We start from the raw sequence: 26952 nt of genomic DNA, 5'->3' as shown, positions 1-26952 counted from the left end.
GGCAAGCCATTTTGGAGAACGTGGGACCTCCCTCAATCCTACAATACAACGCCCGATGGTCTGCCACGGAAAGAAGAACGACAACAGCTAGATGGACACCAGGCGGTCCGATTATCAGACTATAGGGACCCCATAACAACACCTGCCCTCCAGACCCCCGACTAGTTGGTTTTTTTTTTTCTTTAAAACGCCTTGTGCCAATTCTGTTAAATTGTGTGAAGAGGGGAACCTCCAGTATAGCAGCGTTGAGTGCATTCTCCACCCAGCAATGGGCAGGCTTCTCCCCAAACAACCTAACCCGAACCCGAACCCCAACCCTGGCTCCTCAAAAAGTTACAATCAGTGCCTGAAACGTCAACATCAAGCTCCCACAGCGGTTTCGCATCTCGTCATTCTTCACATTAAAAGCAAAAATTTCAATCACATTTTATGGAGAATGTCTATTTAGTATGGCTGTTTTGGCCACTGCAGAGCTACGGAGAACGATTTGGGGAAAAGAAATCGCACGACACCAGACTGATGCTTTGTTTATGCTTTTTATGCTTTTAATCATGTATGACTAAAAAGAAAAAGAAATACAAAAACGACATGACAACGGTTATACAGAATATATCGTCAAACTATCACAGTTCTTTAACAGTCACTTCACCAAATCTATCCAAACTGCTACTGTGTTGTTTGCACCCATGGCATTATATTGGTAATACTGTATACAACTTTTACATGAGACATGTGTCCATTTATATGACCACGGGATACCCGGCTCATCCCTCACTCTGGGTGATCAAAATATCAAAGTTATTCACCCGTTCCCTCCACAACAACCAATGGGTTAGGGTTAGGGTTAGGGTTAGGGTAATGTATTTCAATGTATTTCACAATATGGTATGGTGTGTGTCGGAGTGTGTCTGTAAATGTGTCCGTGTGTGTTTACGTGTCCGTGTGTATGTTCCTGCTCTGCTCAGTTGTTCTCCTGCTTGTTTGGCTGCTTGGCTCTGATGGCGTTCTGCGTGACGGTGGAGAGCGACGACCGAGACACGCTGGCCGTCTCCACGATCTCGATATCCTTGCAGGTGAGACAGGCCACCAGCTTCTGGCGAGACGCGCTGGGCGCGAACAAAAACTCGTGGGAGACCCCGGCCAGCACCGCACCGAGCACCGGTCCGATCCAGTACACCTGGCGGGGAGTTACACAAACAGCCGGTGGGCAAGAGAAAAGTATCAGAAGTTGGAGTTGGAGGTTCTATGTGCTCCTGAGATCTTACCCAGTGGCTTTCCCAGAAGCCGACGATGATAGCCGGACCCAGAGCACGCGCCGGGTTCATGCTCGCGCCCGAGAACCTTGCCTGACGGGATAAAAAGACACGATTATACCATTTATCATCATTCAGCAAGTTTGACGACTCATCAGTGTGAGGCCATTCTAAAACTGTGTCTTTTATCCAATTGGGAAACTTTAACCCCAACCCGTAGCCTTCAACTTAACCCCAACCCCAGCCCTACCCCTCACCCTTACCCTAACCCTAAATAGGGAATTGGGCAGGTAGTAGACAGGACATACCACCTTTAAATCTTCCCGGTCTACAGATGATTGGCCATTCCCATGCTCCTGGAGTATAGTGTCTTCTGAATGCCCATCAGCCTTACCCCGATCAGAACCCCGGCGGTGTGGGCAAACCCGATGGCAATATTCCCCGGTTCAGGGCACTCCCTGCGCCGCTGGTCCTCCACTGAAAACACGGTGAAGACCATCTGGAAGGTGCACAGGACCTCCATCCCCAGAGCCTGGGCCGCGTTCACCTCCATGGGCACCTGAGAAGGGTGAGCGGACGAGGGAGAGGAAGAATCAGGGAAAGACAGCCGAAAGGAAGGGAAAGCGCAAATTATCCAGTTTCACCGAAGTTCAAAGCCAGGACTGACCCTGTTGAGGAAGTAGTCTGCGGTGGTTTTACGCGGTAGGGCCAAGTAGAGGGCGCCGGCCCCCAGAGATGCCCCGAGGCACTGGGCGGCAATGTAAAGAAGGGCCCTTAAAAGATCCATCTTCTTTGTCGCCAAGAGTGACAGAGTCACAGCAGGGTTCACCTGGATGGGGAACAGAGGGGCATCCGTGTCGAGGTGTCGAGGAAGGGGTTAACAATAATTCATCCACAATTGGGTTCCAAATATGTTCCCAGATATGGTGGCAGTCGAGCAATAAAAGGCAAAGGTAAGACCTGAGTGCACTCACCTGTGCCCCGCTGATCTCTCCGAAACAGTGACTCAGTGCGACAATCACCACACCTATCGCCAGCGCAGGGTACAGGGGTCCCCCAGGGGCCTCTCCAGGGCCAGGCACAGAGGCCCCGAGCATGGTGCTCACAAGCACCAGGGTGCCAAGCACTTCTGCCAGCACGGCACGCCAAAACTGCCGACTGCGTAGCTTCTCGGAGGCGAGGGGTGGGGGGTGGGGGTTGAGAAGAAAGGCTAAATTTAGCATTTGCAAATGGCTTCGTGTATGAAATGAATGTGTAACATATTCAATTATTTCAGTTTCCTCTGTCGTTTTAAAAAAAATACATGTTTAAAACGTATATTCATCTGAAATTCGCCAAGATGACGCACAGTCTAAGCCGCAGGAGCTCAGAGAAGATGAGCCTTAACGCCCCTTCATTCAACTATATTTCAGTAACTGGTCCAAAATCAACAGGTTCTAGACATTTTACGAGTCAACATAATCTCAAACCTGTCGGGGAAAGTCTGATCGTCTGTTTTTTTTTAATCACACAAAACCCCTCCTGGTTGACGCGGTGTCGTTAGCTTGACCCAGCTCGACTTCACAGGTTCGCGACGGAACATTAACCTCCGGTGAAAAGGTGAAGCAGTTAAAAGAGCAGCTTACCTCACGCAAAGTCATTTACGGCCAAATTGCTTTCCTCACTATCTTCTTGGACCCTCGACGTCTTCAAACCCGTCAATCTCCACGGTTGTTTGGGTGCCCGTCGGTCCGTCTGTCTGTCTGTCTGTCTGTCTGTCTGTCTGTCTGTCTCACTGTCTGTCTCTTTGTCAGTCCGTCCGGCCGTCTGAGGGTCTTGTGGTCCCTCTGCTAAATGGTTCATCACCTCCTGGAGGAGTGCCTGAGAGGTCCTTTTGATGAGAACAGCCTCCTCCCTCTCTCCCTCTCCCCCTCTCTCCCTCTCCACCTCTCTCCCTCCTCCACCTCCACCTCCACCTCCTCAGCTTCACTCTCCAGATCAGATCAGATCAGGGCCTCTGCGGCGAACCACGACGGCGACAGAGCAACGCGCCTTCTCCCTCTCCTTCTTCCCGTAAGACCCTTAAAAGACGCCTTAAAGGTCACGCCCGGTGTCTCTCCCTCCACCCACCTCCGCCATGGAGCGGGTTTGATTTTGAATCGCAGCGTGTAAATAGCGTTTTGAGACACTTGATCTTGCAAAATAAGCATGACGAGCGACCGTTCCCCAGAGCGAGGGACACAAACGCTGTCCGACAGACCTCATCGGGAGACATTCTAACCCCCGGTCCGGTAAACCCTCCTCCCCCCCGGGCTGACCCCAGTTCTTCTGCACGCCTCGAGCGTCCTCGCCCCTATCGCAGCTGCTCTGGGTGGTTTTCATATCGATTAGAGGAGGACGGAGCCGTCACAGGAGTGGGGAGAGCCGGAGATCTTTTCGAAAGACGTTCAGAATTACAGGTGACGCCGGCGAGCGTTTCTTAAGAGGGATTCAGAATAAACGGACAAGCCACGGGGGTAGAGGTGAGAAAGCCAAGGTCAGAAAAAACCCCATCTGCACGTTATTTTGATATCGTAAAGCAAAGAGTTAAAGCTTGATCCGGTGATCCAATCTTTTTTTTTTTTTTCTTTCATTCTGATCAACTACTTGTCGGGCGCTGCTTGAATCCCCATGGGTACAGCCTCTCTCATTATGTGGTTGCCATGGCACCCCATTGTGTTGTCGCATCTGTGGGTGCTTTGATATAAAAAAACACAAACGCGCCTTGTGAAGTCCTCTGTTTCGAATTTTAAAAAAAAAGGAAGGAACCTCGAGCTTTCACGCTTGGCGATTTAACGTGGAGCGTTTCTGTTGCGTCCAATTGGAGCCCCGATAAGATAAGATAACAATGAGGCCAACGTTACACTAAAGTAAGTACAGGTAGTGGCAGCGGTGTGGTTATGATGTGCAATCGCAACAGCATTACAGAACGTGTCAATCCAATAATTTGCTTCGCTCTCTGTAAAGCGCATCGTGTCGCCCTGGTATGAAATGCGCTTTATAAATGAAGTGTGACGTGACTCGACTTTGTATCGTCCTGATTTTGTCTCTGATTATTGTTGCTGATGTTCATTTGCGGGACAACAAATGTCAATACATGTAATATAGTGTGATGTAGCACAAAGGTCCATTCCAGGTGTGATGTTATCCTAATATTGTTGCAATGTGGGAATAACAACGGTGCTGCCCAAACTGGAGTCTGATGTGATGTCAAGGTGTTTTAGAGATGGGGGGGGGGGGTCTACAGTATGTCCTCTGACCCTCCAGGCACCAGGGACCATCATTCTAACAGTCTGGGTCCAGAATGAACTGGCTGGGGAGAGAGTTAGCGTGCCCCATTATGCCGTGGATTACCCCCCTCCATAGCAACTGTTATCCCCCCTTTTGTGGAGCTAAGCACAACTGTTTGGGGTGAGATGGGTGGGTTGGGGCGGGGGGCCGGGGTGGGGGCGGGTGGGGGGCACAGTGGAACCCGCTGGCGTGGGGAGTTTTCAGCCACCTACTCTCAAGAGTGCTGACAGTGACACAATCACACACACACACACACACGCACGCAAAGTGGCGACTAAGGGATTTTTAGAGAGAAAAAGATAAGAGAAATGGTGGTGAGCGGGGGGGGGGGGGGGTTAAAGAGAAGTGGGGAGAGGTACGGATCCCTCAGATCCCGTCCATCCACATCAAAGCGTTGGAAGTTTCCCTTGGAGTCCCGCAGCAGTGGCTAAGTGCGCCCTCTCATCCCGCCGTCGTGCCCCAATCACAGAGCAGCAGCTGCTCCTGAAGGCTGGAGCTCCCCACGCACCATGTGCCCTGGACAGAAGGCACAGAGCCGCGGCACCGTCCTTCCGCACGCTTCCGTCTTGCGCATAATCATGTTTTTGTTAATGTGTTATACTGTATGTATATTGGGTTTGAGGTAAAAAAACAATAAAATAAAATAAAAATAACAAAGACGTAAAGGATAGGTTCGCAATGTTTTAATCCTGGTCTTAAAATGTTGGCTCCCATCATTTGGAACTGGTCATGGCACAACCTTGCGGAACGCTTTACTATTGAGAAACTCACCACTCTGATGCAGCTTCTCATTCTGCTTGAATGCAGTGCAATGGGGCAAAAGTTTTAGCTTCAGAAATTAGAACAATAAAAACTCCTTTTCGAGAATGGGAAAGCTCAAATTATTTCTCTTATTCCAGGTAAAAAAAAAAATTACACAAGCCCTGCATTTCAGCAGGTTTTCAGTTATTTTATGTTCCGCAAAATAAATTACTTTGGCTATAGATGCTAATGTGACAGACTAGAAACAAGAAGTTGTGCCGCTTACGACTGGAAAGTCTCCCTGGGTAGATTCAACTACAGGTTGTCTGGCGTTTTCGTTGCAAAAAAAAAAAAAATTCACTGTCAAGTGAATTTGACGGTGGAAGCCAGTTGCCTGTTGAACTAGTCATCGATAACATTTTGCCGTCACGTAATTTCATAGTATTGTAGGATGTGTCCTCAGCAAATCAATTGATCTTTTTGTGTTTTGAGCCATTCATAGTAGCGAAGCTCTTATGAGCCGAGCAGGTTCCGCTTTGTCAACAACTCAATAAATGATGCGTTCAAGTGTAAAGCCGGACATTTTCTAATCTTCTAGATAAGACAAGTTTCATTCACTGCGTCCACAGAGTTTAAGACACACATGAAGGGGATTCCAGTATTTGTTAGGATTAAACACTTTGATTACTGCAAACATTTGTTTTTTTGTTTTCCACTGCAATGCATCTATTTTAAGTGTACGGCCAAAACAAGTCTTGCTTTGTAAAAAGACAAGGCACTTAATGCAGCCTTCGACTGCAGGAATGCAGCTAATTCGGGGGGCGGGAGAAAACATGTACAAAGAATAATCTACTAGATGTGGTTTTTATTCAACTCACAGTACATTCTACAGATGCACACGTGTTACATCACCTGGATACAACATATTCTTGTAATAACTCCTCTTAAAAATGATAAATTGGTCCTAAAAATATAGAAAGGAACAAATTTAAAGTCACCAAAACTGTACATTATTAAAAATTCACTTAACACCACATTATTATTATTATTTTTTTTTTTTTGTAATTTTAAGGTCTTATTCTCTTTTTTTGTAAAACGGAGCCGTCCCTTTATGTGTAACCAGGAACATCAAAGCGCACTTCCTATGAATCGGTTTTTATTTCAGTGTAAGAAACTAGCTTAAATACAACCCAGGTTGTGGAGTCATCCTGTCGCCTTCATAGCACACCAACCATGCTGTGCAACATGCACATTGGCCCTAGTAAATTATTACAAATTTAAATTAAAAAACAAAAGAAGAAACAAGAAAATTCAAAAACAACTGAAAAGGAATGTAAAACAATACAGGGAAGGCGGAGTTTGTGTGACTTCAGTGTGAAAGGCCCCTTTGCAAAATTGTAGTTGACCATAAACGGGCTCCGGTCACCTACGCGCCTTCTATCAGTCAAATCCTTTTTACGAAATGACTGAGCTACGTTGGTCGAGCTGAACGTCTTTTAGGTGTGAAAATGGATTATCTCGCCAGATGCTTGCCTGCACCTCCTGCTTTGCAAATGGAGACTTTTTTTTTTTTTTTTTGTTTTTTTTTTTAAAGGTGGCAGCTTCACTTCAGTCCCGTTGAGAGTAATGTAACCTGCAGACTCAAAGGGGAAACAGTAAAATACATTAATAAGAACCTAACACATATTGACACATTGTACCCTCCAGTTGATCTAAACCAGTGTCCTTCACACAGCAGCAGTGTGTGTGTGTGTGTGTGTGTGTGTGTGTATGTGTGTGTGCGTGTGTTCAAGTGTGTATGTGCGCACGTGCACGAGTTAACGTGGAGGTTATAAGTCTACGAACGTGACGGTTGAGGAAGAAACACGCCTCCGTTTAGATTTAACTGGCCTTTTTGTAAATCATCTAGACGTCTCTATTTTGTTGCCTGTACACGTTCACTACACGCTATTGCTATTAAATAATCCCAGCTATAGTCATCTTTATTTATATATATAATATATATAATATATATAGAATATATAATAAAAATATATTGAGCAAAACATAAAAAAAAAAAATTTAAAAAAAGAAGGGAAACAAACAAAACAAAAAAAAAGAGACTTCTAGGCGTAAGACCACGTTACATTACATTTCCATTGAACTGGTGAGCGAGGGCCCAAACTGCCAGCTTTTGAAGGGTTCACCAGTTTTGGGTTTTCAGGGCGCCGAACAGGTCCGGTGCGCAGCGACGAGGCCGCGATAAGTGTGATCAGCGCCCGTGACAGTCTGATGGAACCCCCCCCCCCCCCCCCACCCCCTCCCCTGTTCCTGCCTCACGGAAACAAGAGCAGCGCGGTGCGACGCGGGGCTTGTGAAGGGCGCGACAGGAGCTCCAGGCGGTGATCAGGTAGGAAGTGAGAGACAGAGCCTCCTCTCTGTGGCGGGAATGGAGGAGAAGTTCAGGTCGTCGGCGCTTCGGGGCCTAAAAAGGTGAGGCCCCGAGAGGACACAAGATGGGACAAATAACCAAATCTATACATATATTCCTATACAGGCTGCTGGAGGGGCTTCCAGATAGTCTTAGTAGTAATTGGGGAGGGGGGGGGCTCCTATTTGTCCTTGTTCTCGTAGAACTCCGCCCAGCGGCTTTCGAAGAAGCGCCTCATGGAGTGTCCGGCCATGCCCACCTCCGACGTGTCCTCGTTGAAGAGCTCGCAGTTGTTGAACACCAGCTGAGCGTCGGCCGCAAACTCCTCGCAGTTGCAGTACCTGGATGGGAGGGCGGCGAATTTGGAAATTGGAATAAATAAAATAAATAACATAAATAAATCAGAAGCGTGAGGAGCAAAGTTTAATAGAAACCAAAAGTGTTCCGACGCCCTCTAGTGGTGTCAGAGGGATTATTATTATATATATTCTTTTTTTAACCGCTTAGACGGGAGCGTGGGCCAAAACTTTCCAACTCCACGGCCTAAAGCAAATTTCTTCACGTTAATATCTTGGCTGGTGGGTGAGCACCGTGCCGACTCGTCTCTGATCTAATGAACAATTAACCAAATGATGTCCACGTCTTGGCTTCAAAAAAGTGTCACGAGAGGCAACTTAGTTTGCGCGGCCCACGTGTGGATTTCAGCTTTTTTTTCTTCCCCCCATTTTTGTCTGACCGAGATCTTCAGAGGAGGAGCGCTTCATTTCTATTTTACAGGAGGCGTCACATTCACCTCCCCTCTAGTTTGTCCACATCAAACGTATGTTCATCTCCAATATAAAAACAAGCAGCCACGTTACCCTCCCTGCAGCAGCCGCTCCCTCATGGTGAGGAAGTCCATGGGGTTCTTGATGATGCGGCGGTATCCCGGCACCATGCGAGGGTTGACCGGCTCCAGGAACGGCCACGCCTCCACATGAGCCTCCATCTCCATGAGGATGATCCTGGCGGCGGGGAAAAGGGTAAAAACACGCTCAGAGGCCACGGCGGAGCAGCACCAGGCTGAGCCGGCATGCGCACGGCGACGCGACGTCGCTACGTATTAAGAGGCAAACAACCTAATAACGACCTAAGTCACTCACTCGCAGTAGGTCAGGTCGGGCTGATTGCGCGTCGTCATGCGGCGGCGCTTGGCCGGGGAGATTCCGGCGCCGCCGCCGCCGTCGCCGGGGTAACGAGAGGATGAGGACGAGGACGGCGGCGTGTTCTTGTGCCGCGTCGTCATGCCGACGGTGCGGCGGGGCGTTGCCTCCTCGTCGGAGCTGTCGTCCTTGTACCTCCTCTTCTTCACCCGGGTGCGCTTCTTGGACGAGGGCTGGCTCTGCGGCGGCTCGTCTTCCTCCTGGCGGAAAAAAACCCAAAAACGGCCGCTTGGAATCAGCAGATTGGACCAATTAAGAGCAATTCTCATGATGGGAAAAATCAACTGGGGGCAGGTCCAAGTATCCCTAATTGCCTCCGCGCTCAGGTGCTTGTTGAGGCGGGTGGAGGGTTCTCTGACCTTAGCGACGCAGGCGGGACAGAACCAGTCCCCGTCCGGCACCTGCGTGACCTTTGGCCTCAGGCAGTACATGTGGCAGCCGCTGTCGCAGCCATCGCACAGCAACAGGTACTCGTCGTTGTCGCCCTTCCTGCAGAGCTGGCAGTTCTGCAAAAACACAAGAGGGGACGCTCGCTGAACAGATTGAAAGATTCCAAGGAAGGAAGGAAGGATTCCAAAACTGAAATAGAGTAACATTTACATATTTTTTTTATTCAATAAATTATGCTTGTCCACCTTTTTCTTGATTCAAAGGTGCTTTATGAATAAAAGGTTATTACTACTACTATTAATATTAATAATAAAGCTGCAGGCAGCGATACACAGGGTCCAGTTTAGTCGTGCAAGGTGTTTTATATACAGGTTCCTCAGGCTCCGTAAAACACATGGTGTTGCACTTACGTCACTGGATGTGGCTCTTGCATCGTTCGTTCTAACAATTACCATCGTTACTGGGTCACACAGTGCGGGAACAAAAGAAAGGGACGGTTCCTCGAAAGTTTCTTAGAACTTCCTGCGGTACGAAGACACCTTCTGGGACCGATTATGGTTTTCGGGAGTTTTGTGAAACACAGCACGAGTTAAGAGTTTTCCAAATTGCGATTAAACGCAGCGTCGGCTCGGCAGGGCTCCAGGCTAACTTTACCTTATATATTCTTCTTGAGGTAGTGCACTTGTTCAAAAGCCTCGGAGATGTCACACATCTCTCCCTTCATAAAATACATTATTGTCTGATATCCGATGTTTACTTTTGCTTTGTTTTGATACTCCCCTCTGGTCATATCAAATGATCAGATTTTAAATAAGAAAATAAGTACAATATTAAAATGATTAAACTAGAGGGCTAACGAGTAAGCATTAGCTTTTGTTCGGATTTCCTAGTTGTTTCCTATGGGCTGGACGCCTAGAACGGCAAACAGAGCAATGGAGTCAAAACTAATACGGAGCAGGAAAACAACTTTGCTGCGCCACAAACCTGCACGTAGCCCACGACTTGGAGAAGCGGGGACGGCGTGTCCTGTTCCCCATTAGCAGCGTTAGCCGGAGCCGTTAGCTGCGGCTAGGGGGCAGGGCTATGCAGGCCGACTCGCTGTCATAGTAGAAAGAGCGAGGGGAGCGCAGCCGGTACAGGATAATAAATAGATATTTGCCCTCATTTTTGGTGTAAAAAATTATACATTTTTTTGGCCTGGTAGGCTGAGATATACATACAAACATCCATTTTGTCCCGGAGACATCCCGGGGAAGATCTCTGTTCGACCCAAAGATATTTTCTATCGTCCCCGGGATGAGGGGACGGCGTTAGACTCGAGCCCTGCCTGGGTTGTCTGTGAACGCTATGCAGTCCAAGCGGCTGAAATCATTTCTAAGAGACGACGCTCGGCCATATATAACTTCGGATGATGACGTCACACAGCGGCGCGCTCCTGAAGCAAATTAAATTATCACAGTTTTCCACAAATTTCTGCTCCAAATGTAGATCGATACTGATCAAACTCGAACGACAAGACGTCTGAAACGTCACGGTTCTAACGAGACCTCAACCGTTTCCATGCGTACTGTCGTGTTTTGGATACTTTTAGCCGAAAAAACGCAGAGCATAAAAATAATAAAAATGCAGAGTAATAACAACAAGAATAGGGATCCAGTTCTGCGAGCTGGACCCCTAATTGAGGAAACCATTTCTCTGAATGAGAACAGCATACCACTTTGACCACGGATCTCTCCCAGGCGATGGCCTTCTCCAGCTGCAGTACACACAGGCACAGCTGGGGGGCGCTGCGGCAGCGATCCAGAGCCTGCCTCCACGTCCGTAAGCGAGGGGTGATCTCACTTTCAAGGCTGGGAAAGAGGAGGAGCCATGTGAGGAACGTCGGGAAAACAAACAAAACCACGATCAAAACCTGCCTCCAAGAGAACTTTTAAGGTAAAATAAACCATTTAAACAAATGCATTTGCTTAAATGTAATTGTGCCTTTCTTAAATTGGTACCATCAAACAATGCATTTAAAAAAGGCAGAGAGGGCTTTATCAGTTCTGTTTTTTGGTTGCATCTATAAAACCGTGATCGCAAAATGAGAATAACCTCTAAATCTTTGCCAAATCTGTCTTGGCATTCCCCTTATGTAAATCAGGACTTTACTGCAGGAAATGTCATCGCTTTGGTCCGCAGCGGCCGCCAAAAAACACAGAAAACCCAAAGCCACTCACAGCAGCATTCAATAAAACAAAGCCAGCCAAACCCAAACCCCGTGCTCAAGCTCCCGCCTCACCTCATGACGTCCATGAGCGGCTCCTCCCCCGGCGTGGGGGTGAGGGGGGCGAGGCGCATCACCTCGGCGGTGTTCCACAGCGGCTCCTTCAGGTAGCGCCGGTCAATGTTGCGCTCCAGGTTGGCGAGCCGCAGCACCGCCAGGTCCAGCGGGTGCGTGGCGACGCGCGGCAAGTCGGACCACTCCTTCTTGGTCCGCACGATCCAGTCGTCGCGGGGGTCCGTGTCGTGCTCGTAGTACTGGAGGTCGTCCCGCGTCGAGTCGGCCTCGGGGACAGTGTAGGGCTGGGGTGGGGACGGGGCTGTGAGTAACTGTGTAATGTGCAGTTTTCCTAAAGAATAAATCATTTCCCAATTCATATTAGCCTTTCAACTCAAGTCTTTTGAGGAAGGTTTTTAACTTTACCTGGAATTCTACCGTTGGTCGCTCTGCGTCGGCTTCTTTATCTATCTTCAAACTTTGAGGAGCCTCCTTGGAGGAAAACAAAACAAATTTTAAAGATTTTTCTATGAATAGGGATGGGTACCAAGACCCGCTATTAAACAGGCCATGGGGCTAAATTATAACAAGACCATAGTATTGATAAGCTCCAACGTTCCGGTTCTGTTAACGGTAATGGAGGAAATTAAGAAAATTGATTTTCTATTTATTTAGTCTATCTAAACATTATCCTGCATCCCTCCAACCCTGTTTCTAATTTGAAATAAGATGAGCATATTTGTCTAAAAAGCATCTTTCAGAAGAGACTCTCTCTTCCCCGTTCCATCAGAGATATGCACGAGGGGGGTGAGACCCTGCTCTGAGTGAATGACAATGGCAGAGACAATTAAACGCTGAAAAGTCTGGTTAAATTTCACTAAAGTTGATGGCGATCTTGCTCCTCGCAAAAAAAGTGCGACCGGCGCAGGCTCGCACGGCGGAGCGGAGAATCTCAGCGACTCCCTGAGTTTCCCTCTCCCTCCGCACACGATCTTCGTTTATTTTCCCGAATACATGAGATAATAAAGCAGTGTTAATTATCTTCTTAATTTGTTTACTTGTCTCAAAAATAAATAAATAAATAGACAAATTGATCAATTAATTAATAAAAAGAAAAAGGACCAGGTCAAAGTACCAGATCAATAAGCATTATCGGTAAGAGTAGTAGTACCGTTAAAATCTTAATGATACCCATCCCTATCTACGAATGCCATTTTGTACCTTCATCTAATATTGCCACAACTGTAATGCAATGCATATCAAACATGTTGAGGCACAGTAGAAGTGTCGTATTGCGCTATGATGTGACCATTTGCTGTAAATGCAGCCTTTGGTTAAATAAAAAAAAATTAAATTAAACCAGAATGAAGTTTATTCTGCCTGGTACATTTAGGTATACTCGGTAGTTGCTCTGGTGACGTCTGGTGTGTTTCACCACAGAGGATTAGCATTAAAAAAATAAAAGATATAATAAAAATAAAAGAGCTTAACAGTCCGAACAATTTTAGAATCAAAAAAATAATAATTCAAAATAAAATGAAAAATGTTTTAAGTTGTTATATACATAAAAAAAATATATATATCACACACACACACACACACACACACACACACACACACACACACACACACACACACACACACACACACACACACACACACACACACACACACACACACACACACACCCTTGTTCCTGATTCTCCAATTTCTTAAGTTTCTAAATTACCTTGAGGTGGAGGTCAGCCACGATCACCCTCTGCTCCATGTCCTCCACCCACTGGAGGGCACTGATGTCAGTCTCCATGGTTCTCTCCTGCACCTGCCAGGGCTGCTGCAGAGCCTCCATCAGAGCATCCCCTTCCTCCACCTTCACCTGGAATATTGGATCTGAAGGGGGGAAATAGAGTTGTGCAAATGTTAAAAAAGACAAACAAACAAGTATATAAATATAGCTGCAGGCAGCAATGCATAGGATCCAGTTTAGTTGCAGCAATTTCATTCTCCTGTCGGAGTTCAGCCGGTATCATGTGGTGGAAAAGCAACGAGATAACAGACCCGGGGGCAACTGACACAAATTAGTTTTCCGCATTTCCGTGAAACACAACAACACTTCCTACCAACACAAATACAGTTTTCCGGGTTCCCATGAAACGCAGCATCACTTGCTGCTGTCTCTCGTCTCGACCCGACGTTCCCTGCCTACCAACACACACCAATAGAGTCCAGATTCCTGCGCATTAAAATGTAAATGCCCCCCAAAGCCCATAACATTAAAACCACCACGAAGAACCACTAATATTGTGTAGCTCCGCCTCATGGAACAAAAACATTTCTGACCCGTCGAGGCATGGACTCCACAAGACCTCTGAGGGTGTCCTGTGGTATCTGACACCAAGACATTAGCAGCAGATCCTTTAAGTTAACTCCCGGTAGGTACTCACCACTGCATACTGGGAACACTCCACAAGACCTGTCGTTTTGCAGATCCTCTGACCCAGTCGTCTAGCCATCACAATTTGGCCTTTGTCAAAGTGGCTCAGATCCTTACGCTTGCCTATTTTTCCTGTTTCCAACACATCAACTTCAAGAACTGACTGTTTACTTGCTGCCTAATATATCCCACCCCTTGACTGAATGTGTGAAAGGGTACCGGACCGCAAAAAGTTTGGGAACCACTGCACTTTGGGAAGAAGGCAAGACGGCGGAGGCAGTGTGATGCTCTGGGCAATGTTGCGCTGGAAATACCTTGGTCCTGACATTCATGTGGATGCTACTTTGACATGTACAACCTTCCTAAACATTGTTGCAGACCAAGTACCCCCCTTCATAGCAACGGTATTCCCTGATGGCAGTGGCCTCCTTCAGCAGGATAATGCTGCAAAAGTGATTCAGGAATGGTTTGAAGAACATGACAAAGAGTTCAAGGTGTCGACTCGGCCTCCAAATTCTCCCGATCTCAATCCGATCGAGCATCTGTGGGACGTGCTGGAACAACAAGCCTGATCCATGGAGGCCCCACCTCGGTCGGACCACGTGATTCTCGCCTGATTTTCCACTCCAACAGGTTTTGAGAGATCTCACAACTAACAGGACTTAAAAGGATCTACTGCTAACGTTTTGGTGCCAGATACCACAGGACACCTTCAGGTCTTGGAGAGTCCATGCCTCGACTTTTTCGACAGCACAAGGGGGACCTACTGTTGTGGCTGATCGATGTATATCATATTGGATAATAATGTCATGAAGCGCCGCGCTTTGTGGAACTTGATGACGATGTCACAAAGCTTCCTACTCCACCACCCCCGGTACCTTCACTCGTCTACTTCCGGCACATTGGTTTATTACTAACTACTCCCAACAGATATAGTCTGATTCGGATCACACTTGGATACCAGCCTGCGTGGACTGCCACGAATACAGATTTTATTCAATCGTGTCCGTGTGTTTGATGGTTTCTTAGCGGCAGACACTTTGACATGTGAGACAATATGATAAAGTGTGATAATGTCCAGGAGAATAATAATAGAAAAACTTAAAGAGCAAAGTCAATAGGGTTCCCACCCTTCAGGATGGACCCCTAATAAAAATCTGAACAAAAACAACAGAAAAGGATGAGAATTAAAAATACCTAAACAGGCAATCTAGCTACCCCACAGGGCTGGGCGATATCGACAAATTCAAATATCACAGTGTTTTTTAACGAATACCTCGATATTCATCACTTGAGGATATCGTCGATGACTATTAGTGCTTTAATAAGATAAGAAACACTCGTTAGTAATGTGGCTATTATGACCTAGACGGTAGAGAGAGAGTCTAATAAGTTCAGACAACTGTTCAGTCCCAGCCAATTCCTATCCAACTAATTTCAAGACGGGTAAAGAACCGGGGCTGCATCGAAAACAATACAGAAAATGTAAATCATCCGGACGAATACCACTCACCGTTGATGGGTTTGTTGCACATCTCCACCAGGCTCTCCATGTGTTTGGCCAAGTGCTTGTGTAGCACCTTCTCCCTTACGCCTCTGGGATGCAGTGCCTGCAGGGTGGAAAACAGCTCCTCTGGATCCTTGATCCACCACCAGCCACGCACCATCGCTGGGAAAACAAATGGAAAAAATGTTTAAAGACCAAAATCCAACGCAAACACCAAAGAGTGATTTGCTCTGGCTTCATAAGAGGAAACGAAGAGGAAACTCACACGTGGGAATGGGCTTGGCCACCATCTGAGTGAAGTACTGCTGCTCCAGCTCTTGGAACGCCGTGTTGGGAGGGCGGCCGCGGCGCTTTGCTGCGGCGGCGGCGGCTCGGGCCCCTCGTCGGGCGGGGCTGCTCCCTCTGCTGCCCCTCCTGCGCCTGCGACACGGTCGGGCGGGCGTGGCAGGGGCTGGAGTGGAGGTGGGGGGCGGGGCTGCCAGGAGGGCAGGCGGAAGAGCAGCAGGGCTGGGGAGCACTGAGGAGAAATCCTGGGGCGGTGCCGGATCGACAGGAGACAGGCTGGGAAGCGGCGGGTCCGCCTGCAGGAAAAGCATAACATAATTGAGGCACAAAACCTAAAAACAGTTACAGAGTGACGATTACACATTATGGCCACATACAAAACTCACCAGATAATACAGGCGGAATAAGGTTTTCAACCGTGTGTTCATACATCGCATCACTTACATTTCTTTGATTTATCTTTTTATGGATTCATTCTTTACACTTTCATTGTCACTTCAATTTACTTAAAAGATAAGTTTATTAGTTAGAAATCCATCAGGATATAAGTCACCATTCTCACTTGTGGTTCATGTTTTCATGTTTTGTTTAAAATTAAATTGCTTTGAGGAATATTACCCGTAAAAACTCATACACTTCAATGAAATGTATGAAACGGTTCCAAATCAGAGCCGACTCAAACATGAATTGAGGTCAAATCTGAGGTGAATCCAAACCTATCAGCTTTGAATTTGAGATTGTTGTTAATTTATCTATCATTTTTGTATTATAACGCAGACACTGTATCTAGATATTTAACATATCAGGGGCTATAGAGGGTTAATACCCAAGTTATATTACACTATTTTAAGATAAGAGTATACTATGATTAAATTGTTCATCACAATTGTTTGTATGACAAATAAGTCAACAAAAGTGTTACATAGTAGGAGCCCTGGTGGTAGATGTACCTGGAGGAGCGGAGCAGCGAGTGCAGGTAGGGTGCTGGGGACCTGAGACAGCAGCATTGGGGGGGTACTGGGTGAGGTAGGAGTCTGGGGCTCCGTCAGCGAGCTAGAGTCGCACGGCTGTTTGGGGAGCAGGTTGAACCACTGGCCTTGCTTCTCTGCCATCTCCTTCACGCCGTTCTCCGACGGGCAGCCCCCCGGAGCCTCACCCGCCGCCGAGCTCGTACCGTTGGTCGCCGCCTCCTGCGATTGGTTGAGCCAGTTCTGGAAACCGGCACGCGTGAGGTCTTGCGTGCCGCTGCCCGGCAAGCAGGGCCCGTCTTCGCCGGTGGATCGGGCACTGCTGCGACGCCGGCGGCGCACCTTTGCAGTGCGGAGGTGGAGCTCCACTTCAGGTTTGATTTTTCGGGGCCGTCCGCGGCCTCTCTGCTGGCTCATGAGGGACGCGGTGCCGGGAAGGGGGTCATCCTCCGGGGAAGAAGTCAGGGACTGGTCGGGGAGAGAGGAGGAAATGGGAGGAGGGGGGAAGGCGGCAGCGGGGACCTCCTCCATCTTGGGCTCCTTCTTCAGGAAAGTGATGGGCACCTCAGCCACTAGTACATCTTCAGACGCTGAAGAAACATGGAAGTTGGAATTAAAAAAACAATACTAAATCCATAAATCGGCAAACATGGGACATTATAGCCACGTTTCAAAGGCAGGAACTCCCCAATAACTAGGAACCTTTGGTGGAGCTCAGTGCGTTTCCACCGCAGAAACTCCCCAGCAACTAGGAACCTTTGGAGGAGCTCAGTGCGTTTCCACGGCAGGGAACAGGGTCTAAATTAAGTTAGCTGTAAACAGACTGCATGTTGGTGCTGTTGTTTTTTGTTCTAAAAATGTTCCATTTGTACAAAACATTTTGTTCTTGTTGGTGTATAGTCTTCTGCATTACCGCCACCTACTGGACTGGAGCAGTTTGTTGTATGGTCACGTGCTGTTGCTTTTTTATAAGTCAGCAAACTGATTTGCACAATATCTGCGATCTGGAGCAGCAGTACTTCACTCAGATGGTGGCCAAGCCCATTCTTGCACATGAGCTTCCTCATTGTTCACAGGCTGAAGGAATCCTATAAGTTCCTTGAAAATACTTCCTGGGACTAAAAGTTCCGGGAACTTTGGGTGGAAATGTGGCTTATGAGTCCAGAGGGTAGATTTAAAAGAAAATTCTTTAAAGGTTTTCTGCTATATATGTTAGTTCACTTGAAAATCATATTGGAAAATCTTTGGAGCAACTCTTTAAAACATTTTTGTCCCATTTCGAGGAGCATTTTATCTATTAGTATCACTATTTTGGCTTTGTCACCACAGCGGATCATCTGCCTCTAATACCTTCTGTTCTGCGCATCTTCCTCCCTTACACCACCCGCCTGCATGTCCTCCCTCACCACATCCATAAACCTTCTCTTTGGCCTTCCTCTTTTCCTCTTGCCTGGCAGCTCCATCCTCAGCATCCTTCTCCCAATATAACTCCCACCTCCCCTACACACGTGTCCAAACCATCTTAATCTCGCCTTTCTCACTTTCCCAAATAATTAAACATATTCAATAAATGTATTCCATGAATCTATATGGAACTTTTAAGCATTCATTATATCTGATTTATTACACCAAGTATACATGTAACGTACAAGTGGCATCAATGCCATCACAACACAACAAATGTGCACAGCCAAAAGTGCCCGTAACAGCAGAATCACCCCAACTCGCCACGCCAGGCCTCCGTTAAGAGAAGAAACCAGTTACAGACTCACTCAGCAGCTCTTCTGGCCCCTCAACAATGACACCTCCGAGGTGAGGCAGCGCCAGGTATCGGCGCCGGAAGCGGTCCTGGCCCAGCGAGATCGCCCGCATGGAATGGGAAGATTGAAGCAGCTTCTTCCGGAAAAACTGCTGCCTCTGTGAGGGAGGAGTAACGTTTAAGTTTTAAACAATCCGCCACAAGGAAGGCATTGTGCCTGTGCTGTGTCCACCTTACCTTGGTGAGCTTATCGATCTGTCTCTCGAGCTCTGGAATGCTGGCATTTGTGGGGCTATCGCTCTGTATTTTGAGCAAAAAACAAATCAAATAATTAAGATGTGTAACCACAACAAAGGCATCACAAAACACGGACGGAGCTCAGTTGGCCAGATGCGCACCTCACTGAGCTTGGGCTCCTCTTTGCGTGTGCGGCGGCTGCTTCTTTCCAGCAGGACTCTGTTCTCCTCCAAACCAAGGGTTTCCTCGTCCGCCACTCGTGCGCTGCGCCGCCTCTCCTCGAAGCACAGGTCGTCCTCAGAGCGGCCCGTCCGACGGGCCAGCGCCGCTTTCAGCCTGAGGGGAGAGGTGACATCAATATTCAGATACAATTCAATGGTTTCAACTTCTGAATCTATTTGAAAATTGCAATATCTATACTTTGTTCAGAAGTTTTCCTCGTTGATTAAATACCACCCTAGTCATAAATTAATTGGAATATGTAAATTCTGTATTGAGAGTAAATTTGTTCAGCGAAATATTTGTGTAATGCACGTCAGATTGTATACAGAAGGGGTTCTGGTTGCGAATAAGGTCCATTCGAATGACGTACCACCTTGTGGTCCCGCTACATTACCTCAATATGTAAATACTTAAATAACCCTATTATTCACGTTGAACACAACTGAACATTGCGAACAGGTTATGTCAAAATTAAGCAAATCAAGCAAGAGAGACACCGGTGCCAGGAATGAAAGTCCCATTGTCGCTCGCGACCCTAACATGTCCATGGCTCGCCTGGTGGAGGAACATAGAGCGACCCCCTCAGCAGAGTTCAAGTCGGATATCTCACCTCTCGAGGTGAAGACAGATCACGTACAGACAACATTATGTGATCATGGTCAGCGAATTACATCTATTGAATCTAAAGGCCAAGACCGCAGACCTTGAGTCACAAAGTCGTCGATGTTACATCAGATTGCCTACTGAAAAGTTGGTATGAATTCCAGTTAAGTGTAAATCAGTGAGTACGCACAACACTGATCTGGTTCTTGTCAAGTCATTCAAAGCACTCTTACTTGCGCAGCTTCCCCTCAATGATCCACTTGTTTTTCCTGTACGCCGCCATGTTTTCCAGCGTGTTGTCGATGTCACTGAAATGAGTGGTACGTACAAATTAGACAAAATCAGATTATAGGCTGTCCAGCACTTTGACAGTCAGAATTCATGCACTCACTCTCACCTGGTTACAATGTTGCTGCCGTTGAGTTCTTCAACCAGGAAGCACAAAATGGACGCCTTGGTGTTTGGCGGCAGAGCATGGAACGGTTTAGTCCTGAGTGTGTTGCACACTTCGGTCTCATAGCCGTGCGACTCCAGGAATATCCTCAGCGCTTCTGAGACTGTGCTGTGCGTCAGCTCGAGGTCCACCAGCTTCTCCCCGAGGATCTTTACCGACTGAAGAAAAGCAAATCCTAAACATCGTACGTCTTTTTAACACTATACACTGCCTGCATACTGAAATCCAATACACACCTGATAATAGGATGGCAGGCCCGGGTCGTGCAGCGCCGCCTCCAGCATCCTCAGCAGTAGAACCTGGAGCTCTCCCTGACCGTCGCCCAGGGCGAGCAGGCCCTGCTGCAGGGAGGCGAGGCTCGGCACATCCTTAGGAACGTTAAGGCCCAGAACTTTGCCGTAGCCATGCAGGAACTCCACCACAGTAAGGCAGTGTGCGAAGGCCGCCCCCGAGAGAACCACGCCTGGTATACGAGACAGTTCAGGAAGAGGCTGGGGGAGGGAGAGTTCGGGTCAGCCTGGACACACTGAGATTTAAGCACCAGAGAACATCTGAACATTCCTTTAAGCTCCTCCTTTCAGTTAAAGATATTTTCTTTGCAGTATAAAACTTCTAAGCAGTATGCATATATTATTAGTACTATTATTATTGGTAGTATAACCACCATTACTACCACATTATTATTGTTATACCATTATTAGTATTATCCCACTATACTGCTATCGTGCCATAATATAGATATTATACTATACAATATGACTATACATATACTCACTATAGTAGCATATATTCTAGTATATTCTAGTAATTACCACCTGACTATATTGGACTCACTAGTCAATATGGTGCTACTCCTAGTTAATTTCTATTTATAGATGTTTTATAACTTGTTCGGTTCTGTCAACTTGTGCCCCCGGGGAGGATCAATTAAGGGTTATCTATCTTAATGGGGGGGTTGTTAGATGAAAAGCAGAGTCACAGATTTTGGTTTAATGAAAGTCACCTTGTGGTCGGTGAGACACATGTCCTCTGCGGGCTTCTTCAGCTCCTCAGCGATCATCTGCTGCCTCTTCCTCTCCTCCAGCCTCCGCTGGGCCTGCGCCCTCCTCTCCGCGGCACGCTTAGCTGCCATAGCGGCCCGGGCCGCCGCCTCTGCCTCAGCTTGTGCTTTCGCCAGTGCCTTGGCTTTGCTGCGCGCCCCGAGCACTCGCTGACCCTGAGCGATCCTTTCCTCATCAGTCTGCTGGACGGGTGGAGGAAGCTCGGCCTTCGTCCTTCTCCGTCGCACGGGCTTCTTAGGCTCCTGCGTGGACTCGGAGGCCGGCGGTGAGGCCTGCAGAGTTGTCTGATCTGCCGGTTCAGTGTTAGCCTCCTGGTTTTTGGCCTCCACATCCTTTTCCAGCTGAAACCAGGGAGGGAAAAAGAGCGTTGCTGATGCCTTGATAAAGACTGAGGCTGGTAAGTCATCACATAGTGTTTAATCCTTTTACCTTAGCTTTCTTTTTCTCCTCCCTCAGCTTCTTGTTCTTGGCATCCTCCTTTCTTTTCATTCTTACCTTAATGAGATAATGTATAAAATAGGATGTAAAAATCAATGTGTTATGAAACATTCTCAGTTATTTGTGAGCCATGAACATACCTTTCTCTTCATTTTCTTCTTGATTTTTGCAAGTTTCTCTTTATCCTCCTCCGTAAGTGCTTCTAAAATAACAAATACACAAAAAACGGTGAAAATATAGAACACCAATAAAAAAACCATTAAAGCAATCAATGATCATTGTTAATGAAGATAATGACAATGATAAAAGGTTTATGCACATCCATTTACAAAAGTGGACAAATTAGTTGATATCCTTTGACTAAAAAACACCACAATTTTCTTGAAATAACTTGAAACTCACAAAGGTAATTGGCATCCATCATTGTTTATTCCATATCTAAATCAACAGAATATTTCACATAAAAGAAATGAAAATGGCCTGGACAAAAATGATGGGACCCTTAACCTAATATTTTGTTGCACAAGCTTTAGTGGCAATAATTGCAATCAAGGGATATCTGTAGCTCTCAATGAGACTTTTGCACCTGTCAACAGATAGTTTGGCCCACTCTTTCTGAGCAAACTGCTCCAGCTGTCTCGGGTTTGAAGGGCACCTTCTCCAGACTGTATGTTTCAGCTCCTTCCATAGATGTCCGATAGGATTCAGATCAGGGCTCATAGAAGGACATTCTCCCGGAAGCATTGTGGCTTGTCAATTAGCATTTTCGAAAATTCCAGGTTTTCTTTATTTTGTTTTTCTTTCAAAAGTGGAGTCCTCCTGGGACTTCTTCCATGGGGCCCACTGTCACTCAAAAAGCGACGGATGGTGCAATCAGACACTGATGTATCTTGACCTTGGGAGTTCAGCTTGTACACCTCTTTGGAAGTTGGCCATGGCTCTTTTTCTACGCATCTGTTTGTTCAATCCAGGGTCGATTTTCCTCTTCCGGCCACATCCAGGGAGGTTGGCTACAGTCCCATGGACCTTAAACTTCTTAATAATATTTGCAACTGTAGTCACAGGAACATCAAGCTGCTTGGAGATGGTTTTATAGCCTTTACCTTTAACATGCTGGTCTATAATTTTCTTTCTGATCTCCTCAGACAACGCTCTCCTTTGCTTTCTCTGGTGCATGTTGAGTGTGGTGCACACAATGATACCAAACAGCAGTGAGTATCTTTCTCCATTTAAATAGGCTGAATGACTGATAATAAGATTGAAGACGTGTCATACCAATTAAAGAAAACAGTTAGTTTGAAATATCACTATAATCCAATTATTTATAATCTTTCTAATGGGTACCAACCAATCTGCCCAGGCCATTTTAGAATATAATTTATCACTTTAGCAATAATTTATCTCTTTTCACAGTTTCTTTGATTTACTCTATGACATACCAAAGGCATGCAGGTATACATGAGAAAATTGCTTTTAATTTCAACATTTGCAGGAGGAATGAAGCATTGTTTCAATGAGCTGTAAGGGTACCAACAAATTTTTCCACGTCTGTAGATAAAAAGAAAAAGATGAAGCTCAAGACAATGCACCAGATGCAGCTGATGGAAAAGACTTCCACTGTCCGTTTATAATTAGTGATAAACCAAAGTGGAAACTCTTGGCCATGGCTTGGAGCTAAATTTCAGAAGGCAATAGGCCGAATAAACCGCAAAAAACTCAGCACTGGCATTTCATCATTTACATTTTTCCATAATCGTCTCAGCAGTAGCTGCCATGAATTATGCTGTGTAAAGAACATTCGCCATAATTTTATTGGGCGGCATAATACTGATAGGCACAGCCATTCAACAAATGGAAAGACTACAGTGGGCTCATGTTGGTGATTAATTTTGCTTGAATTGCATAAATGGTAAATAATGAATGGCACATAAGTGCAGTGACATTCTTGCATCTTTTGTTTTTAATTGCTCCATGATGAGCTGTGTTCAATTAGTATTTTTAACCTAAATCTCTCTGCTCGTCAGTAGTTTGTTGGTAAAAAAAATAGAATTAAATAAAATAACCCCAAAAACTTACCCATTGACTTAGTTAGAGCAGATAAGCAGATATCAAAGGTCAAATTTGTGGCTAGCTTTTCTCCAAGTAATACAAACTTGCCTTTTGTTGTGCTTTGTCACGAAACTGTTTCTTGCAGCAAACAAGTTCGCTGTTGAAAATAGCCAGCATTCATTTTCACAGGACAGGAATGCAGTACAAACAGCAGACTGCTGCTGTTATTTGAATGTGCAGGACAGCATATATTGAGTCAAGCTATTCAGTATTTTGACTCCTTATGCCAAATAGCGAATAAGGCAATTTCGGTTGATGGTTGATTTTTAGGTTTGGTTGGTAATCAAATATCCCTTGTTTTAATTTCCAATTATGTTATAAAATCATGCCCTCTCACCTTTAGCCTCGAGTCTCTTCCACAGCTTGGCGTCAACTTTGCTCAGTAGGTCGACCATCTGTGGCTTAGGAGGCCTGCCAGGGCGCCGGGCTTGCCCTCCCCTCGGGCCTCTGACTCTGCGGGGCTTCTCCTTGTCTGGGTTTGGAGGTCGCCCACGACGGCCAGTGATGGCCATAATGATGGAAGGAATCTCCTCATTTGCCAAGAGCACCCACTTCATGCCCTGTAAGTGCATCAGATGGAAATATTTACTCTGTTCACAAAAAACAAACAAGCACATTTACTCCAACTGTTTCATCATGATTGCATTCAAAGGACAGTCTAAATGATCTCCTACCTCAGGAGTTTCCCTCTCTTCGTAAAAATCTCCTATGGGCATACGTGGACTGAAGCTGAAATGCTCCCTGGTGACGACACTGTCCTGGTGTCTCTTCAAGTACTAGAGGAAATGAGGAGCAGATCAAAACATGAGAGAAGTTATTGCCACGAGTGTTACACTATTTTGACAAAGGCACTATGATTCAAAAATGCCCTTGAAGTGCAATTTTGTACCCTGAAAAATATACCTTAATTATTTCTGGGAACTGCTTCATGCGCCTCCCACAGGGGGTGTAGTACCAGGTTTCACCCTTCATACGGTCCTCCAACTTCTTCACACGGATCTCTCTCCTCCAACTACAGTTAAGGAAAAAAGGGGGTTCTTAATGCCTTGTTACAACTAATGAGTTGGCATACAGGTTAAATAACTAAATGGCAATATTACCCATGCAGCATTGGGAACTGGACCTGCTCCTCTGTCGCCACCCTCCTCCTGTTACACTCCCCTGTTTGAGGAAATTACAAATCAGCCTCTACATTTCGGTATCAGTCACTACATCAATTTCTTGCAATGCGGAGTTGATCTGAAAAATCCTAATATGCCCAATCACCTGCTGTGGAACTGTCGTCGCCATCGTTGTCAACATCATTAGTTGTGGTTTCAGCATCGAATGTAGGTTTCTCTGCGTTTCCCTCTCTGCCTTGTTTTTTTACCTTTTTGGGCTTCTCAAGTTTCTCGTTGGACGTGCTTGCGGCTACGGCCCTAGCCAGAACTGCTTCGATAATGGCCGCAATGGGATCATCCTCTTCTGTGGGTGGCCCCTTCTCTCCAGAGACACCTGTTGTTTCTTTAACTTCCATCTTGAGGGACTTGGAGACTTCTTTGACATCTTTGAGAGGTTTCTTCCTCTTCCTGCCCGTGCCTTTCACCTTGGCTTCCTCATTATTATCCTCTCCTTCTTCAGGGTTCTTTATCTTCTCCAGTTTTGGGGTTCTCACCCTGGGCTTTCGCTGTCCTTGTTGAGCTTTGGCTGCTGATGAAACACAAGGAGAAGGAGGACACCCATGTCAATATATAGTGTATTATTCTTAAAAAACTAAATATTTTGTAATCCTGACTACCTGGCGTAGAGGCCTTGGGAGCCCGGGGTTTTCTGGGTTTTCGTGGCTTTTTAACTGGTCCTCCAGTAGCAGACACATTTTCAACAGCTGCTGGTGCGAGTGGCAGCCCAGTGAGGCTCTCCGCAGAGAGTACGACTTCATCTTTGATATTGAAACCAGGGTTGGACACCGTTTCAGTAAGAGAAGTCTTACCGTTGACAGGTCCAGCAGAGTCAGCTATGTCATAAGCATTAGCCCCCACCTCATCTCCAGACTCTGTCAAACAAAAAAGTAGGCACTCGAATGAGAAAAATTGCTAATCATAACAGCAACAGATTTTTTATATATATATATATATATATATATATATATATATATATATATATATATATATATATCTCTCAAAAGCAATGCTGAACGTAAAATATCATTCATTAAAAGGGAGAAAAAACATCCCCAAATAGCAAAAAATATCATTACAGCAATATTCATATTTTTGTATTTTGAACACCATATTATACAGTTTTCTAGCCACAGTGAAATTGTACCTGCGTCTGTGATGAACGTATCATTCTGTGATGAGGCAGCCTTGGACTCTACCAAAGGAGCAGAGTTGTTTAGGGAAGACTCCTGCGTGGTTTCCCTCATGCTTAAACGACTGTCCACGGTCTCTCCGATGAGAAATGATTCTCCCGCCCCGGTGTCACTCAAGGACTTATCCACAGTGTCTTCCAAGGAGGAGCTGCCATCTCTGGTCACGTCATACATACTGGAGGGTTCACCTTCAATGCGGGAAGTAGCGTCAACTTGAGAAACGTCTCCCTCCATGCAAGAGCTGTCTTCAAAGTAGGTGGAGTCATCTGCGTGCGAGATGTCAGTATCCATCCGAGAGGTGTCGTCCATCCGAGAGGTGTCGTCCGTCATCAAAGAGGTGTCCTCCATCCAAGAGGAGCTGTCAAGTCTTGAGTTGTCATCAGAAAGAGAGGTGTTGCGGCATGAGGAGTCATTGAAGGTTTCCTCTTCAGTCATGATGCTGTGAAGCTGTGGATCCGGCTCGTTAGTGGAGTTCTCCAACTCACTGGTTTCATCCAAGCTGCTTTGCTTCAAAGGCTTACCGCCACGCATCACTCTGTCGTTGGCCTTTTGATTGCCAGAAAATGTCTTCGGGGGCTTCTCTGTAGATGGTAGAGGTTCAAGGGGTACTGAAAATTCTTGGTGCAATGGATTTTCTGCTTTTCCAACCTCTGTCTCAGTAGCTTTGATTCTTTCTGATGAATTCACGGTGCCCGGCTTGGGCTGCGAGAGTCGTTTCTCTGGTGTACTACCTGAAGCCACAGCAGAGTCAATCCCATCCCTGTCACTGCTGTGATACTCCACCTCAGGAGCCAGCGGTTTTACCACTTGCGAAGAAGTGGCATTGAGGCAAGAAGGCTTTGACACAGCCGAGGATTGGACCACTGGAACCAAGGCGGGTGGAGCAGACAGGGGAGCAGCGCTCGGGGCTTGAGTGGTTAAAAGAGGTAGGGTTGACAAAGGTGGGGCTACAGGCTCTTG

General features: G+C 46.4%; 2 protein-coding genes across 2 annotated transcripts; both read right to left on the bottom strand.

The window, feature by feature from the left end:
• Positions 1 to 961: 961 nt before the first annotated feature.
• Positions 962 to 3371, bottom strand: LOC307241245 (aquaporin-4; the record flags this gene model as incomplete). Its single annotated transcript, XM_080015285.1, has 6 exons — positions 962 to 1177; positions 1266 to 1346; positions 1648 to 1812; positions 1921 to 2082; positions 2228 to 2419; positions 3363 to 3371. 6 exons carry the CDS (start codon positions 3369 to 3371, stop codon positions 962 to 964), a joined length of 825 nt encoding a protein of 274 aa, XP_079871411.1.
• Positions 3372 to 7647: 4276 nt separating this feature from the next.
• On the bottom strand, positions 7648 to 26523 carry LOC307241244 (bromodomain adjacent to zinc finger domain protein 2A-like; the record flags this gene model as incomplete). Its single annotated transcript, XM_080015284.1, has 27 exons — positions 7648 to 8054; positions 8574 to 8717; positions 8856 to 9115; positions 9275 to 9421; positions 11020 to 11155; positions 11587 to 11870; positions 11992 to 12057; positions 13295 to 13455; positions 15513 to 15668; positions 15772 to 16087; positions 16742 to 17349; positions 18532 to 18676; positions 18756 to 18818; positions 18917 to 19091; positions 19814 to 19888; positions 19978 to 20192; positions 20271 to 20525; positions 21038 to 21436; positions 21525 to 21590; positions 21674 to 21735; positions 23980 to 24202; positions 24317 to 24418; positions 24546 to 24654; positions 24743 to 24803; positions 24909 to 25331; positions 25420 to 25674; positions 25947 to 26523. 27 exons carry the CDS (start codon positions 26521 to 26523, stop codon positions 7895 to 7897), a joined length of 5643 nt encoding a protein of 1880 aa, XP_079871410.1. The 3' UTR covers positions 7648 to 7894.
• Positions 26524 to 26952: the final 429 nt, after the last annotated feature.

The sequence above is a fragment of the Zeus faber genome (assembly GCF_960531495.2).
Source record: "Zeus faber genome assembly, chromosome: 15".
NCBI classification, from domain to species: domain Eukaryota; kingdom Metazoa; phylum Chordata; class Actinopteri; order Zeiformes; family Zeidae; genus Zeus; species Zeus faber.
The sequence above is the reverse complement of the archived record's forward strand: the minus strand, read 5'-3'. Positions and strand labels throughout refer to the sequence as shown.